The sequence below is a fragment of the Aulonocara sp. 'chitande type north' Nkhata Bay genome, linkage group LG14 (assembly GCF_057382095.1).
Source record: "Aulonocara sp. 'chitande type north' Nkhata Bay isolate Kocher_YH1m ecotype deep benthic linkage group LG14, A_spYH_male_GT1.1, whole genome shotgun sequence".
Lineage (NCBI taxonomy): Eukaryota > Metazoa > Chordata > Actinopteri > Cichliformes > Cichlidae > Aulonocara > Aulonocara sp. 'chitande type north' Nkhata Bay.
The window spans coordinates 26,449,036-26,465,972 of NC_141357.1; the positions used below are offsets into that span (position 1 = coordinate 26,449,036).

Genomic DNA, 16,937 nt, shown 5'->3' on the forward strand with positions numbered 1-16,937 from the left:
GTCAATGCTGTAGACAGTCAAGCAAGTGTTAGAATTAAGGCTACAAGGCTACATATGAAGGACATTTTGGAGGATTGAACCACTGTCAGATAACTACTGGAATTTATCTTTTGTTTTCTGGGTTGACACTTATGAAACTGTTGCTTAACACACTTTAATTTATGAAGCTTTTAAAACTGGAATAAAACTTAAAATTAAATGAAAAATTGCAAATTATCCAGCATTATTGCTTTACATTTGTTTTTGGTGCGACACAGAGATAATTCAGCACCTTTAAACACAATACATGTCAACTTTAATCCCCCATTATACAATCCAATATGTTGTTATCAAATATATCTCACTGTTACTGACCTCCCTTTGCATTTCACAGGCTTTGGTATGCTAGAGTAGTTGTTATAAAATGTATCCATGTAGGCATGAAGGGAGAACGATCCCCCAATAATAAAATCTCCATCCATTGAGAATGCTGGCAGACGAGTGCTACCCTGGAGCTTACAGTTCACAGATGAAACCAGTGTACCAGCATGAGCTGCTGTAAACCTATTCCTATAATTCAGACAATCTAGGCACACAGCCAACACGATAACTGAGTTCAGCTGAAAAAAATACACTGCTAATATCAGACCAATTGTAAGACCCGCTGTCTCCATCCCTGCCTGATGTCAGTGGTTTGTATATGAGTGTAAGAGAGTTTTACTGGTTTATATAGGTATTTTGACAAAGGCTGTTTTTTTTTTCTTTTTTGTTTTCTTCAAGAGGGCGTGCCCCTATCCAGTGGTGGTTGATCAAGTCTTGAGTGTAACCTCTACAGTGTTTCCATGTCTGTGTTCTCTTCTTGTAAAATATTTTCAGCTGGACTTTATATTACAAATTAGAACTAACATTATAATAGTGGGGTATTAATTTTTAAGTAGGGAGAAAATAATAAAAAATTACAATTTATTTCTATGAAATTATCAAGATGTTACTGAACAGGAAGCGGAGTATCAACTATGGATTTTTAAATTTAAAGAAACTGAAATTTAATTAGTGAAATAATAAATAGTGATCATGAATGGCAAGTAAAATAACAATGTCTATGAGGCAAAAATTTTATATTTTATATATTATAGTTATATAGTATTTTTATTTGAGTAATTTTAGTAACAATATGATAATCTATATGCTATAATGTGATAACGTAGCCTTTGGAAGATTTTTTTCAAATTAGTGACAGTAATCTAGAAGTAACCTCATTTTATTACTGGAGTTTGTATCACAACAATAGGGAGTAAATGCTACCCAAACAGTGCAGGAGCCTCCTTACATCCCAGACTCTGTATTGCATTGTGTTGGACTGGGGTCCATTGTGTATGGATGTGACTTCTACTTGTCCCCTACTTTGTGCTGTGGTTGTGTTGTTCTGAATTGAATCATGTAGCGCATGATCAAGCTGATTATTTTGAGGTGTGAATGGCTTGCCTAAAACAAACTGTGTGAGACTGGCTAGCTGGCAAATGATGTTATTATTATTATTATTATTATTATTAAGAAGAAGAAGAAGAAACAGAATAACCAAAGCAATAATTGTACTAGAATTGTTGCTTTCCAACAATCCCACCAATGATAAAGCTTGTTACCAAATTTCGTAGTTCATGTGTAATCACATTTGTTATTACATGTTTGATAATAAGAATCGGGAGTATTAAATGGAAAATTGCCTGTTTCAGTTTTCCATGTTAATAACCTAATAAACCAAACTTAATTCAATTCAATTTTATTCATATAGCACCAGCAGTTACCTTAAGGCACTTTATATAGTAAGGTAAAGACAATAAAAAAAGAAAACCTCAACAATAAAATAACACCCTATGAGCAAGCAATTTAAAAGAGCAGGGAGTGAAAACTCCTTTTTACTAGAAAGAAAACTGACAGAGCTATGTTCAGGGAGGGGAAAACATCTGCGATGGGAGGAAGGCAGGACAAAAAACAAACTGTCAGCCAGGGACCAATACTAAGTAATGATTAAATGCAATGTGTAAGTACATAGTAAATGAAAAAGTAATTAATGAAGAGACACTTTGGTGTTGGTGGGCCTACAGGAGATCAGGTCATGCCGTTTCTTTGGGCTGTGCCCCGCCAGAAACATCTCAGTGAATTGGCACCTTATTGTGGTGGACTGGTTTATAGTTTCCAGTGATCCCAATGGCTATGTTGTCAGGGAGCTTTATCTCCCCCCGGTAGGGTCTTCCAAGGCAAATTGGTCAGAGGTGAGAGGAAGCAGTTCAGTTGCACAGTGTTACTGGACCCTTACCCTGGAGCCACGGCTGTGGAGGGAGTTCAAGAGAGAAAATCTGTTTGCTGTACATAATTACAAACCTGTGAGATTGTTAAAAAAAAATATTTTTCTCTAATTCTTAAAATTCTATTTGCAAAATAATTCATACTTTTTTTTCAAGAAAACGTTAAAAGATTATTTGTTTCAACAGAACTTTTGGTATTTGTCAGCCTGGATACAGAGCTTACCATTAGAGAAGTCAGAAAGAAACTCTGAATGAGAGCCAGGTGGGTGATAGATATGTCATACTCAGTATTAGTTCATTTTGACTTTTTTTTCCTCCAGGTCTGAGACACTGAGCAAGCAGTCTCCAGCCCATTCAATTCATTTCAATTCAATTCAGTTCAGTTCAGTTCAGTTCAGTTCAATTCATTACATTACATTTTTTACCAGTTGCTTCAAGGCACTTTATATTGTAAGGTAAAGACCCTACAATAATACAAAAAACCCCTGAAAAGACCCAAACAAGCAGATGACCCCCTCTCTAAGCAAGCACACTCTGGCAACAGTGTGAAGGAGAGGCTCCTTTTTAACAGGAAGAAACCTCCAGCAGAACCAGTCTCTGGGGGTGGGGGTGTGTGTGTGGGGGGTGGGGGGGCAATATGTGAAAGAGAGCTAGAGATTAATAACAAGTAACGATTCAGCGCAAAGTAGTGTATAAACATACAGCGAGTAAAAAATGTGAAGGAAAAAGAAACATTCCGTGAAACATGGGAAGGCTCAAGCAGCCGAGACCTATTGCAGTTTAACTAAGGGAGGATTTGGGGTCACCTGATCCAGTTCTAACTATATGCTTTATCAAAAAGTAAAGTTTTAAGCCTAATCTTGAAAATAGTCTAGGTGTATTGAACCACAAGCAAGCAGTAGGGATGAGTATCGTTTAGGTTTTATCCAATACTAGAGATGGCACGATACCACTTTTTTATGTCCGATACCGATACCGATATCATAAATTTGGATATCTGCCGATACCGATATGAATCCGATATAGTGTTTTTTAATCAACAAAACTGTTTTTTAAATATCTTGCTGCATTTTGTATAAGTTCATACTCAAGTTTAAAACAACAACTACACTAAAGCTATTCTGTTATACCTGTATGCAAAAAAAAATTTCATAGTTCAGCAATACTGATCAATCTAATAAACTTAAACCTACACCATCCTCCCTATTCTGGTATTTTAAAGAGTACTTAGCATAAATATTAAGCAACCTAACTAATAGGGTTCCAACTCCAAGCAACAACAAAAATAAATAAATAAAAAATAGGGAACCACCCCTCACGCTCCACCTCATGATGCTTAATCGACGTAATCAACCTTAATTTGATGCAGTGTGAAAAAAAATGCACAGAAATCAATTATTTTTCAAGAAATATTAAATAGATTCAACATCTTTCTTCAACAAAATTGCAGACTGCACAGATGGTACCTTCCCAAAGGAAAAAGTACTATAGCTTACTAGGGTATATATATTAGACTTAATAGTCACTATATACAGTAATGGACTTCTATTCATTTTGCATCAAATTAAAACTTTGGGTGTCAGATAATTATTTATTAAAAGCTAGACATTTTAAATGAGAATAAGAAAGAAAAGTATGTCTTTGTGCCCCCTTTTCCCTGTTAATGCCCTATCGGCCCCCCTGGCTAAACTTTGCTATATCCGCCCCTGCACAGTTACCAGCGTCAGCTACGTAGAAAAAGATCCTCGAGTAGAAAGTAATATTAAATACATTCTAACAACAGCTGATCAAGCTTAAACGTGCTGCTCTATCACGTGATGCATACTGCTCCGACGTGCTAACATTCTGAGGTGAGTTACGGCGTGTTGCAAGTTTTGTGAGGTGCTTTCGTGATATTTAATGGATCGGATTACATTTTTTATTTTTCTCCGATATCCGATCCAGTAATTTAGGTCAGTATCGGACCGATACCGATACGTAATATTGGATCAGTCCATCTCTATCCAATACTAGTGCCAAACCGGTACTTTTGAAACGGTGCCAGTGCTCAAACGGTGCTAGAACTGGTGCTTAAAGAATGGAGAACACAAACGTTGTCCAAAAACCTCTTATGTTTTTATTTTTAGCAGTCTTTTGTTTTATGGTTACTCCACCGTTGAAAATGGATGGAGATCTTTGTCTATAAATTTTGTCGCTGCCCTATGAATTTCGTCCACTTTTTCTTTGGTAATTTTAGCCTTTTTGGCCAGGGTTAAAGGAGTATCTGCCATCAAACAAGAAGACAGCCGCATGTAACTATGACTGTGTTTGCTAGTTCACCTTACATGCATTAATTTAATAACGTGGTTAGCCTACTCAACGTAAATTACACACAGACAACATTAAGCTACTCGCCCAGAGAAGAACGGCTGCTGCTCCCTAATCAGTAAAGTAACGGGATTACGTTTTTGGGGAAGTAATCAGTAATTAGTAACTGATTCAAGATGGCAAAGCGATTTCGGATCTCAGCGTTATATCGGTTGCGGAAATCGCAATCCTTGAGCTTGGCAACATCGAAAGGGCGTACGCGGCAAGCATCTTGTCTTGTTCGTTTGAGCCGCAACTGGAGCTTTGCCATAACAAGATAGTGGTCAGACCCAACATCCGCGCCGCGTCGAGTGACTACGTCAGCAGTAGCTGACCTCCATCGCCTCGATATGCAAATGTAGTCGATCTCATTTGCTGTTAGACCACCAGGGCTTTTCCACGTCTTCTTGTGAATTTGCTTATGACGAAAGTATGAGTTCCCGACGCAGAGATTGTTTGCCGCACAGAAACTAGTCAATCGCAGGCCATTGTCATTTGTATTCGCGGCCGATCCATGCGGGCCAATCATCTGCTCAAAGCCATTTCGATCAGGTCCAATCTCTGCGTTGAAGTCGCACATGAGTATGACGATGTCATGCCGGTGCACCTCGTCCAGAACCATTTGAAGCTCGTCGTAGAAGGCGTCCTTGTCCATGTCATCGGCGTCCTCGGTCGGAGCACAAACTTCAATCACAGTGGTTTTCTCATGGGTGGAGATAAATCTTGCCACGATCAGTTGTTCAGAGACTGGTTGCCAACTGACCAGTGCGGCTGCCACTCGTTCGCCCATTTCCAGTCCATCTTACCTCGCTCAGGCCCAAGATGTCCAACATGTATCGCTCAAACTCGCGCAGCACTTGTGCTAACCGTCCACTCTGGACTAAAGTTCTGACGTTCCAAGTCATCAGACGGCGCTCTTCACCGCTAACATCTCGTATTCGATATTTCTCTCTTGTCGTTTCCGTAGCGGTAAAAGTTTTTATGGGGTCGAGTTGCTAGCCCAACGCCCAACCCTCCTCCTTTCTCATCCGGGCTTGGGACCGGCCATGGTGGAATTCAGGAAAGAAAAAAAAAAGCACCGAAATAAAGCACCGAAATAAAGCACCGAAATGTGCGTTGCTTTTTGGTCTGGTTACTACCGTTTATGTCAGATATCGGTACCCATCCCTAGCCAGCAGTCAAATTGCACTTTTGGGATGATATGGTACTATGAGGCATAGTTTTTCAACATAACTCTGGGACAGGATGTTTCTGATTTTAGAGATATTGTGGAGCAGGGAAATTATTTTACTGCTATTGTTAAATAATCATCATCATTACCATTGCATTAATAATATAATCTGCAGCATTGATATTGTATTCAGAGGTTTAAACAGTGTGTGTCTTTTAGAAAGACTAAGTTGCAGCCTGACAGGAAGTTGCAGAGAGTTTGCAGAAGTGAAAGCAGAGTCTAAGTTATTCTGAGCAGGTTAGACGAGGCTATTTGAATTACTAGGTTATTCAAATTGTCTGTTATACTTTTATATTCTTTTACTAAGCTCTTAGTAGAGGTTCTTGATTAAAACATTTATTCAACATAGTACATATAGTTTCAGTTAGGTTATTACACATAAGGATGAGCCTCTGGTCTGGTAAAAGGTCAGAAGTGCAACGGGTGAGATGAGAGGGCATGTAAGGTCAACACATACACACACACACACACACACATTAGTAGACTCATTTATAGGTGAGAGGTTGGTCATGTTTGTCTCTGGAAAGAGGAACAGCGTCTGGTAGGATGTGGGGCTCGTGTTCCAGACGAGACGAAGACAACGTTCTTTTAAACTGTGTTAAAAGTCATTGTGGTTTTGATTTGACGTGTGTATATATTCTGTCTGTGACGTATGAAGGGGCGTCGTTAATTCAAACCCTGATGCTATAAAAATCTGTGTATGCTTTGATTAAGTCGAAGATTAATTCCTGTCTGCATACAGAGTGGTCTTCCCACGCCTGTATTCATTAAAATCAATTGTTTGACCAAGATATTCTGGACCATGGTTGTTTGTACTCTCCTTCCTCAATATTATGTGAACCTTAACAATATTATGCCAATGTAAGAAATGCACTCCTGCATATTTGTTTAAGATGCACTTTGAAGGACATATTTTAGCTCGTAGCCACCTTGCTATCAGCATGGCCTCTTCACCTGTCCCTCCTGCACTTTCCTGCTCATTGTGTCAGATGTTTAGTTACTCCTCAGCCTCTAGCAATTATGTTGCTTGGAATAAATGTAACCTATTTTTAACTCTGGAGGCCATGATCAATGAATTGGAGACTCGGCTTCGCACCCTTGAAAACCACATAGCTAGCCAGTCCCCTGTAGCAGACTATCCCAAGCAGCCAGGGAAACAGGCTGGCTGGGTGACGGTAAAGAGGAAGCATAGTCTTAAACAGGTCAAAAGCAACTCGAGGAACTCCAGGAAGTATCTGGTTAAACACCATGTTCCAGAAATGTTAAGGCCAAGTACAAAAACCTCAGTTTTATCTGAATTTAGAAAAAGGAACTTAGAATTTTGGTTATCCAAGTCTTTATGTCTTTAAGACATTCTTGCAGTTTAACTAACTGATACATGTCATCTGGCTTCATGGCTTTAAGATTAAAGCATTAACTAATGGTAAAACATCTTTGAGAAGTCCTTTAGAAATGGGGTGTAGCAGACAAGTTGATGATTTGTAGGAAGTGATTACGAAAGTTAACTGTTGCAACTAAGAACCAAATGTCTCATAACAATGGGCCAGACACCATATAATCCAGAAGCACAACCCAAAATACACTCCATGTGATGCGATTAGTGCATTTTCCAAGTCCACAAAACACATGTAGAATGGTGGGGCAAACTCGCACAAACCCTCAAATATCCTTGAAAGCATAAAGAGCTCATCCAGCAACTAGAACAAAAACTGTATTGTTCCTCCTGCATCTGAGGTTTGACTAATGAACGCTAATGAATGCAAATTATTAGACATATTTAAATAAAATACCAGATATATTATTGATAGATGCTGAAAAAGCTTTCGACTCTGTGAGATGGGAGTTTTTATTGCAAGCAATGCTTAGATTTGGGTTTAATGGGTCCATCATTACAATATTGAGGGCTTTGTATAATAGCCCAACTGCAAAAATAAAGATTAACGGTGAACTTTCAGATGCTTTTAAGCTTGAAAGGTAAAATAAAAGGGATTAATATTGCTGGAAGTGAGCAGAAATTGGCCTTGTTCGCAGATGATGTCTTGGTTTACTTATCAAAACCTACTGAATCACATATGGAGCTCATGTCAGTGGTAAAGGAGTATGGGCTATACTCGCAATATAAATTGAATATACAAAAAACACAAATTCTTAGTAGCTTTTATAGCCCCCCCCCCCCCCCCCCCAAAAAAAAAAAAAATAAATAAATAAATGAAAATAAATAAAAAATAATAAATCTGCTCAGCAAATACAAACTAAGCTGTGACAAAAGAACTATCAAATATCTGGGCATAAACTTATCAATGGATATAACCAGTTTGGAAGAAATCAACTACCCCCTACTTAAAAAAGATATCATGCTAGATATTAGCAGATGGTCATTAACCCCTTATCTAAGCATCTCTTCTAGAGTGGATATCATAAAAATGAATATGCTCCCAAAGATACTGTACTTATTCCAGTCTGTTTCTATAGAAAACCCTGATAGATACTTTGTAGAATGGGATATGATCCTCTCAAGATTTATATGGGTGGGTAAAAAGCCAAGAGTTAAGTTCATAAAAATTCAGCTTCCCAAGGATAAAGGAGGATTAGGCCTCCCTTGCCTACAGGACTACTACAGTGCAACACAAATAAGAAATCTGGTGGGCTGGTGTAAACCTGGATACTGTTCAAGATGGAAAGAAGTGGAATTGTCCTTGGGAGGTAATTTCCCTATCGGGGCACTGATAGGAGATCCGTCAGAGTTACGACTCCTGGGAGACCCGGGCAACCCTTGGATAGTAAGTTCAATAAAGATATGGGAAAGAGTACTTAAAAAGTATCAATTAAACCAGAGGGCCGGATTCCTTAAGTGGTTTGCATATGACCCAGAATTTTTGCCTAGTCAGATCGACTCGACATTCAAAACATGGGCAAATAAAGGTCTCACCACATACAGTACCTTGTTGAAAAATGGAAAAGTGATGAGTTTCCAGGACCTTAAGAAAATATTTGGGTTAGAAAATCAAGATTTTTTTAGATACTTGCAACTGAGGCTCTTCCTGAATATGAATATATGAATGACTAACCTCGTATTGTGGATGGATTATCTCGGTTGTTCTCCTGGCTGAAGTTTGGTCCTTTTACAGCATCCTGCCATGCGATTACATTTGTTCCTGACCACCGAGAACATTCACGTTAACTTTTATCGAGTGGAAAAAAAGTTAGCTTGTTTATATTATGCTAACATAGCTGTGTCGCTAGCGGTCACGTAGCACATCATTGTATACCAGCTAGCCCAACTTCAGTAACCCTACAAACATCACTGCTGTTTAGTTTTCTGTCTTCATTTATGCTGGAAGTGATAGCAGAGCTGTACGTTTTAATTTGTTTCCAAAACCCCGCAGTCAGGACATGCTATATTGTATTTAGATAGAAGCTAGCGAGCTAACTCCCTGCTAACTTCTAACTCCGTTAAATGTCATAAATTCCGTTTTCATGGATGCCTGGATGTTAAACTCAATTCTTACACCTGGTAGAGCAGAACGCTGATCATTTTATTAAAGATGAAAGACTTTAGACAGTTTTTCAACTCTCAGTAATGTCATAGTGATCGTTTGATATATGGACCTGCAGCGGAGTTTAGACCCAGACACGGCTAGTGATGTCAGACTGAACAATCGGATACAATATGCATGTCCTTCATTCATCACTTTGTGGAACTTCAACGCACTTCTGCTCTCCCCCATATCACCTGCAAAGCCAGGCTTCTACCTTTCTACCTATAAAACCCGGAGAGCAGCCAAATGGCTGGTAGGCTTTTAGCTAAGCTTTAGCTTCAGCCAAGTGGAAGCTAAATTGGCTAGAATTCCCAGGTAACAACCTAATATACATATGAATGACTAGCCAATTTAGCTTCCACTTGGCTGAAGCTAAAGCTTAGCTAAAAGCCTACCAGCCATTTGGCTGCTCTCCGGGTTTTATAGGTAGAAAAGCCAAATGGCTGCTCTCTGGGAGTTTAAATATTCCATCTTCACAAGCATATCCTATGTGGAGATTGAATAAAAATTAGTTGACACTAATTAATGGCACAAATAATCCGGTAATCATTTGCAGCACAGTAAAAAAAAAAGGAATCCTTTTTGAGCCATTACTTGTGTAAAGTATTTTTTTTTATCGGAGATCATTTTCAGGCTTCAAGTAGCACCAATATACCAACATTTCACATTCTAGACATTGTTTTAGGTGTATTTGACCAAACATTTGACTGAAAATTCACATGCAAGCTTTTTTTCAAGGCTGTGGTATTTGCCCGCAAACAATACCTTTCAGCTAGCTAAAACAGAATATTATGCTATCACCGAGCAACATGGCTAATGCCTTTCACACAGCTTGGTCACAACTCCAAAGAGCCACAGAAGTAAAAGCTAATAATAATAATTGAAACAATCTTTGAAAAAACGACTTACCAAGCATGGCAAACAACTCAAATATGTAGAGCAAAATGTTCTGAAACTGCTTCACTTCAGCTTTGATTGGAGCCTATGGTGCTGGGGGCGGAGTCTGTGAATTTACTCTATTGGTGTCATAGCCCCTGTAGGAGTTCAGAGTTAAGAGGTCAAGAGTTAATGTTTCCATTGTAACACCTCCAGATTTGACATAGAAACACTCATTTTTAACACTCGATTTTAACTACTATCATTTTACACCTCAGAGTTACATTAAAAGAATGTGACTCTGCTTAGAGTAAAATTAACTCTACTTTTGCAAGAAGACTACTAACACCAAAACATTTAACACTTTTGAATTTGCTGTGTATATTGAAAGCTCATGTTTAGTGTTTATATAGCATTTATTTGTGTGAAGTAAGTCAGACTCAGACTGTCAAGATATATACTCTAAAACACTTCTTCAGTAAAGACTCAGAGAAGAGAAACACACAGAACTTCTTGCTAGCAAGGGCAGCCTCCAAACTGAGACTCGCACTGAGAAACTGCCCCTGTCTTTATTTATACTTCAGTGAGCGTTTGTTCCTTACAGGCTGAGTTCCTTCCTTAGAGTGTGGCCCCATAAACGACTTCCCTTAACCTGCTGGTCTGGAAAATCCAACAGTTCATCTATATGTAAAGAAGCACTTAAACTAAAACTGACATAGCTACGTTAATCCTACCGTAAAACAATAAGACAAGGTACGACCTCTCTCATGCTCCCAGGATGTGGGGGTGAACACCCTAGAATGTTACAGACCTCCTAGGATGAGACATTCTTTCAATATGCCACCAACTATATACTTCTACACACAAATGATTACATGCAGCATTCTACCATATGCAAACTTATATCATTAAAAGATTATACTGACTACTAAGTACAATTTTCCTATTAACACAGACACATTCTGGAGGAAAGCAGAGACACATCGTGTCTTCCTTACTCTGCTCTTCACCGGCTTTTACAGGTAACATATTTGTCATCGTGGTCTTCATCCTTGGGACCCGTAACAGTGGCAGGCGGACTCATTTGAAGAATATTGGTTGAAATGGTTGAAATATGTCCAAAATGGAAGGCCCGATTTTGTATAATGTCATTGTATTTCTTTGTTTGTTTGTTTGTTTTTGTGTTATGTTTGGTTTTGTTTTGGTCCTTTTGTTTCTTTTGTTGTTGTTGTTGTTTTGCTTTGCTTTTCCCCCCACGGTGATTAAGTTGAATTTGTTGTACATGTTGTATAAATAAGAAAACTAATAAAACATAAATTAAAAAAAAAAAAAGAAATAGAGTATCACATATTAGCTTCTCTACATTGACTTCCTGTTAAATCCAAATCAAATTTAAATCCATCCATCCATCCATTCACATCCGCTTATCCTTTTCAGGGTCACGGGGGTGCTTGAGCCTATCCCAGCTGTCATAGGGCAAGAGGCGGGGTACACCCTGGACAGGTCGCCAGGGTTAAATCCATCTCATTAAATACAAGATGTTGAATAATCAGGTTTTACTTATCTTAGAGACCTCATAGTACCATAACACCCATATAAACAGCTTTGCACTTGGACTACAGGCTTATTTGCAGTTTCTAAGTTATTTAAAAGTAGAATCGGAGACAGAACCTTCAGCTTTCAGGGCCCTTTTCTGTGGAAACAGCTTTCAGTTTGGATTCAGAAGACAGACAACCCCTCTACCTTTCAGATAATCTTTTAAAGTTTCCTGTTTGATAAAGCTTATAGTTAGGGCTAAATGGGATGACCCCACCTCATAATACCATATCACCAGAGTAGAGTACTCCGATCTTGGCCTGCTGGCTTACTTGGTAGGTTATTGGTCTGCTTGGGGAGGTCCAATCATTTGTGCTTGATTAAATGCATTTATATGTCGGCTACACCTCAAAGTAGCATCAACATGAATTTCAGTGACACATATTTCCGAGGAGAACACTGCATGAACGTGTGTTTAAAATTGTGAAAAATAGGTGGATAAGACAATCATAACACCAAGCTCACGCAGTTGACATTAAAGTGACATCTGCAATTTTAAACTTGCTTTGTAGTAAAATAGAATAATTAACAGCAGCTGTGTCAAACTACTACCTCAGAACAATCTGGTTTTATTAAGAAATGTAAACTTATATTTATTTATTCACTTAAATGAAGTATTTGCACATTAAACAACAATTGGCAAACAATGGATAATGGAAATCCTTTATTTAAATAACATCAGAAAATGAAAATCTTTGTTATGTGCACTGAATACGTACAATTTGCTGCTGCTGTAGGAAGAGCAATAATTAACAAAGCTTTGATACATTATGATTGGTTTTTGTTCATTAAACATTTTTTCGTGTTCTTCTCAGGCTTAAACAATATGATAAAGCACTTGGGAGCAAATATACACAGCATTAGTCCAAAGCTGGAGGCCAGAATGGCAAAAATTTCCACAACCACAGTGAATTTCCCAGGGGAGCTGACATATGCTGGGATAAAGGTGATCCACACTGCACAAAATATCAGCATGCTGAAGGTGATAAGCTTGGCTTCATTGAAATTATCAGGTAATTTGCGGGCTAAGACAGCTAAAACAAAGCAAAAGGCAGCAAGCAGGCCTATATAACCGAGCACAACCCAGAAGCCAACAGCAGAGCCTAATGCACATTCCAATATGATTATCTCCTTGTATGTGGTTAGATTTTTTATTGGGACTGGAGGGCTCACTACCAACCAAATTGTACATATTAAAACTTGAATAAAGGTGAAAGACATAACAGTCATTCTTTGCTGTAGAGGACCAAACCATTTCATCACATTACTACCTGGAAGTGTTGCTTTAAAAGCTATTAAAACCACTATAGTTTTCCCAAGTACACAGGAGATACAGAGTACAAAGGTGATCCCAAATGCAGTGTGGCGCAGCATGCAGGACCACTCAGATGGTGCTCCAATGAAAGTTAATGAACATAAAAAACACAGAGTGAGAGAGATGAGCAGCAGGAAGCTCAGCTCAGAATTGTTGGCTCGGACAATTGGAGATGTCCTGTGATAAAAGAATATAGCCGCAGTTATAATGGCAAGAAAGGCACCTAGAATTGAGAATGTAGCCAGGGTGATTCCAAGGATGTCTTGAAATGAAAGAAACTCTACAGGTTTAGGGATACAAGTGTCTCTCTTTGCATTAGGCCAGAACTCTTTGTGGCAGGGTAAACAATCAGTTGAATCTAAATGAAAAAAAAAAGGAGAGGCTGCTAGGAATTTATTCATTGTAAATTGTATTTTTCAGTATAAAACGATTTTAAATACATGGACACACATTAGATTTTACCTGTAATATTACTGATCTCTCCTTCAGGACATGCTATGCAGTCATAACAGCAGATGGGTTTTCCTTTCTGCATTACTTTCCGAGTTCCTAGAGGACAACTGCCACTGCACACTGACACTGGCACCTGTGAACGACATAAACGAACCATAATAGATTTAAATGTTTGCTATATAAGTGTAAGGATTCCATGCTCCAAAATTTAAATATTTAGATTCTTGTCCATAGACTTACGTTTGTGCTATTTTCCATCCAGGTTACATTTCTGTTAATTCTAAACTCCTTGCCCACTGGTAGTGACGCATCATACAGTCCTACAGTTACTATCTCAGTGATGCCACTCTCGTGTTTTTGCCAGTTTACCAGGTCATAAATAGCCACAGGATCCCCATTAGCATTAAAAGACACATCATAACCATTTTGGGAAAAATTTACTTTCTGCAATTCAGTTAAAACCTGAAAGGATGAGTTAAGACAGAAAGGCAGGGGAAAGAAAGAAAAATGTTTAAAAGTTAAATAATTAATAACAATACCACAATTCATCCTTTGTTTAATCTTACCTGTTTGGGCTCTAAGTTGGTTAGTTTGTCACACTGAGTTGTGACATTTTTTCCATGACACACTGCATTATGAATGGCATGTGCTATTGCATACACAGCCTTGTACACCATGTTAGTAATTCTGAGCTGAGATGTGTCAGTATATTGGCTTTTGAGGTTTTGTATGTCTTCAGTTCCATCGCACACTTTCTCGTCTACAGTAGCAGTACCTACAGAAAAACGAACAAACATAAACATATGTTTTCACCACTTTCTTACTTTTTTTCAGTCTACAGTTGAATGCATCCTCCCAAAACTCAGTGAGCACCGATGAAGCAGTGATTTCAGAGAAAGAGAGATTCAGCAGGAAGTCTCTGAGACCTGGGATTGCAGACTTCGGAATACCAAATCCAATGGCCCCAGCACAGAAACTGTACCTCGTTAATTCTGTGTTGGTTACCCATGACTCACTGCCTATCCACTGGCGAGGTGGGAAAGGCTCACGTGAAAGCTCCTCCAACAGGATCTTCATGTCTCCAAAAGATGCAAATGCCACAACAACTAAAGCTTTAGACCTTGAGATACAACATAATGCATTAAAAACATTTTTTACTGCATTATAACATGACATAAAAATTTACTTAAAAAAGGACGCTAATTTCCACACATACAGTAATTCACATGTTATGATATAGAAACCTGCGGATAACATCTGCTACTTTTTGGATCCTGCTCTGTGGGTTTGTCCGATAGAAAGATAAAGAGTATTCCACACAGATCCCCTCTTTCTGAGCTGCTTCTAGAAAAGAAGCCATGCCATTATTTCCATAATCCGAATCTGACCGAACAGCACCTATCCAAGTCCAGCCAAAGTGTTTTATCAACTTGGCTAGAGCAGCTGCTTGAAACTGGTCACTGGGAATTGTTCTGAAGAAATTTGGGTACTGCTGCTTGTTAGACAAACATGCACATGTGGAAAAATAGCTCACCTAAGAAATACAAAAAAAATATATACACATACATAAATAAAACAAAATATTGTACCTCTGAAAGAGCTATAGAATCAAAAATCATGAACATGCATATCTTAAATGTAAAAAATATGCTAAAAATTCAAATTATTTACAAGAGGAATGTTAAATGGACTGATGAGACGTGAGATACTGATGGAAGGTGAAGATCCAGAGTCCCCGACAACAGCCATCACCATACCAGACTGAGAACAATTGTTACCAGTTGAAAATGTAGGGTCCAGGCTATTCAAAAACTGAAATGCCACGTGCACTGCAACAGGTACTAACGCACATGAATCATAGATCTGGTATCCAAGCTTGATTCCAGGTAGTAGTTCTGTACTGTTATTGATCTCTTCTATGGCAAAGACCATCGCACGTGAAAAGCGCAGTTCACGGGTATCAATGCTGCAGACAATTATGTCACTGTTAGAATTATTCTACAAAGAATAAGATTAATTTCAAGATTGATCAAGTGAAAGGACAAAAGGCTAATACAATAACGATATGCACATATCTTCATTGTATTCATATGCACACATACATATATATCTATATCTATATATCTATATACATATATATATATATATATATATATATATATATATATAGACAGAGAGAGAAACTTTTTGTTTTTGTTTTCATCTTTGCTCACCCACATACTGCTTTTACTGACCTCCCTTTGCATTTCACAGCCTCAGGCATGCTGGTGTAGTTATTGTAAACTGTGTGCATGTAGGCATGAAGGGAGAACGATCCGCCAATGATAAAATCACCATCCATTGAGAATGCAGGTAGACGAGTGCTACCCTGCAGCTTACATGTCACAGATGAAGCCTCAGTACGAGGACGAGCTCCAGTAAGCCTAGTCCTTTGATTCAGACAATCTAGACACACAGCCCAGTCAGCAGCTGATTTTAACTGAAAAAAATACACTGCCAATATCAGACCAATTATAAGACCTGCTACCTTCATCCCTGCCTGATGTCAGGTGTTTACATATGAGTGGTTTTTACACTCATTTATATAGGCATTTATATAAGTTGTTTTTTTTTTTTTTTTCAAAAGGACATACCCTTATGTAATAGCCTTCAAATAAGTCTTTAATATAATTTCTACTGCTTATGTCCTAAGACCTGGGAGATGTTGTCCATCAGGGATGACAGCTTAGCCGCCGTTCTCCTGTCACTCACCACCTCCACTGGGTCCAGAGGGCATCCTAGAACAGAGCTGGCCCTTCGGATCACCCTGTTCAGTCTCTTCCTGTCCCCAGCAGAGATGCTGCCGCCCCAGCAGACCACGCCATAAAAGATAGCAGAAGCCACAACAGAGTCATAGAATTTCTTCAGGAGTGGGCCCTCCACTCCAAACGACCTGAGTCTCCGCAGCAGGTACAGCCTGCTCTGCCCTTTCCTGTAGAGGGCGTCTGAGTTATGAGTCCAGTCCAGTCTATTGTTCAGATGAACACCAAGGTACCTGTAGCTGTCCATAGCCTCAATGTCCATACCTTGGATGTTCAGTGGTTGCAGTGGAGAATGCTTGTGCCTGCGGAAGTCTACCACCAGTTCCTTGGTTTTACTGGCGTTGATCTGGAGGTAGTTCAGCTGGCACCAGTCCACAAAGTCTTGAGTCAGTCCTCTGTACTCCTTGTCGTCCCCATCAGTGATGAGGCCGACTATTGCAGAGTCATCAGAGAACTTCTGCAGGAAGCACTGGGTGGAATTGTGGGAGAAGTCTG

The 16,937-nt window shown here is 38.9% G+C and overlaps 1 protein-coding gene and 1 pseudogene across 2 annotated transcripts; both read right to left on the reverse strand.

Annotated features, from left to right (window-relative positions):
- Position 1: 1 nt before the first annotated feature.
- LOC147314743 (protein CFDP2-like) lies at positions 2-5,536 on the reverse strand (annotated as a pseudogene).
- Positions 5,537-12,641: 7,105 nt separating this feature from the next.
- Positions 12,642-16,015, reverse strand: LOC147314744 (extracellular calcium-sensing receptor-like). Of its 2 annotated transcripts, XM_086260234.1 has the most exons (8): positions 15,876-16,015; positions 15,313-15,607; positions 14,886-15,175; positions 14,466-14,761; positions 14,208-14,401; positions 13,882-14,103; positions 13,651-13,774; positions 12,642-13,546 (listed from the first exon to the last, which is right to left on the reverse strand). In XM_086260234.1, exons 1-8 carry the CDS (start codon positions 15,980-15,982, stop codon positions 12,642-12,644), a joined length of 2,433 nt encoding a protein of 810 aa, XP_086116360.1. In that variant the 5' UTR covers positions 15,983-16,015. The 2 variants fall into 2 exon arrangements, with proteins under 2 accessions (XP_086116360.1, XP_086116359.1); XM_086260233.1 differs by lacking the exon at positions 15,876-16,015 and having other exon boundaries at positions 14,208-14,416; positions 15,313-15,573.
- Between the last annotated feature and the right edge of the window lie 922 nt (positions 16,016-16,937).

Excerpts from the sequence above, each read along its gene's own strand:
- LOC147314744 (XM_086260234.1), bottom strand. The coding sequence starts at position 15,982 with ATGGATGGTGATTTTATCATTGGCGGATCGTTCTCCCTTCATGCCTAC. Across the intron at positions 15,176-15,312 it reads GTCCATTTAACATTCCTCTT|GTGAGCTATTTTTCCACATG; the intron begins GTAAATAATTTG and ends TGTATTTCTTAG. Across the intron at positions 14,104-14,207 it reads CCAACTTAGAGCCCAAACAG|GTTTTAACTGAATTGCAGAA; the intron begins GTAAGATTAAAC and ends TCATCCTTTCAG.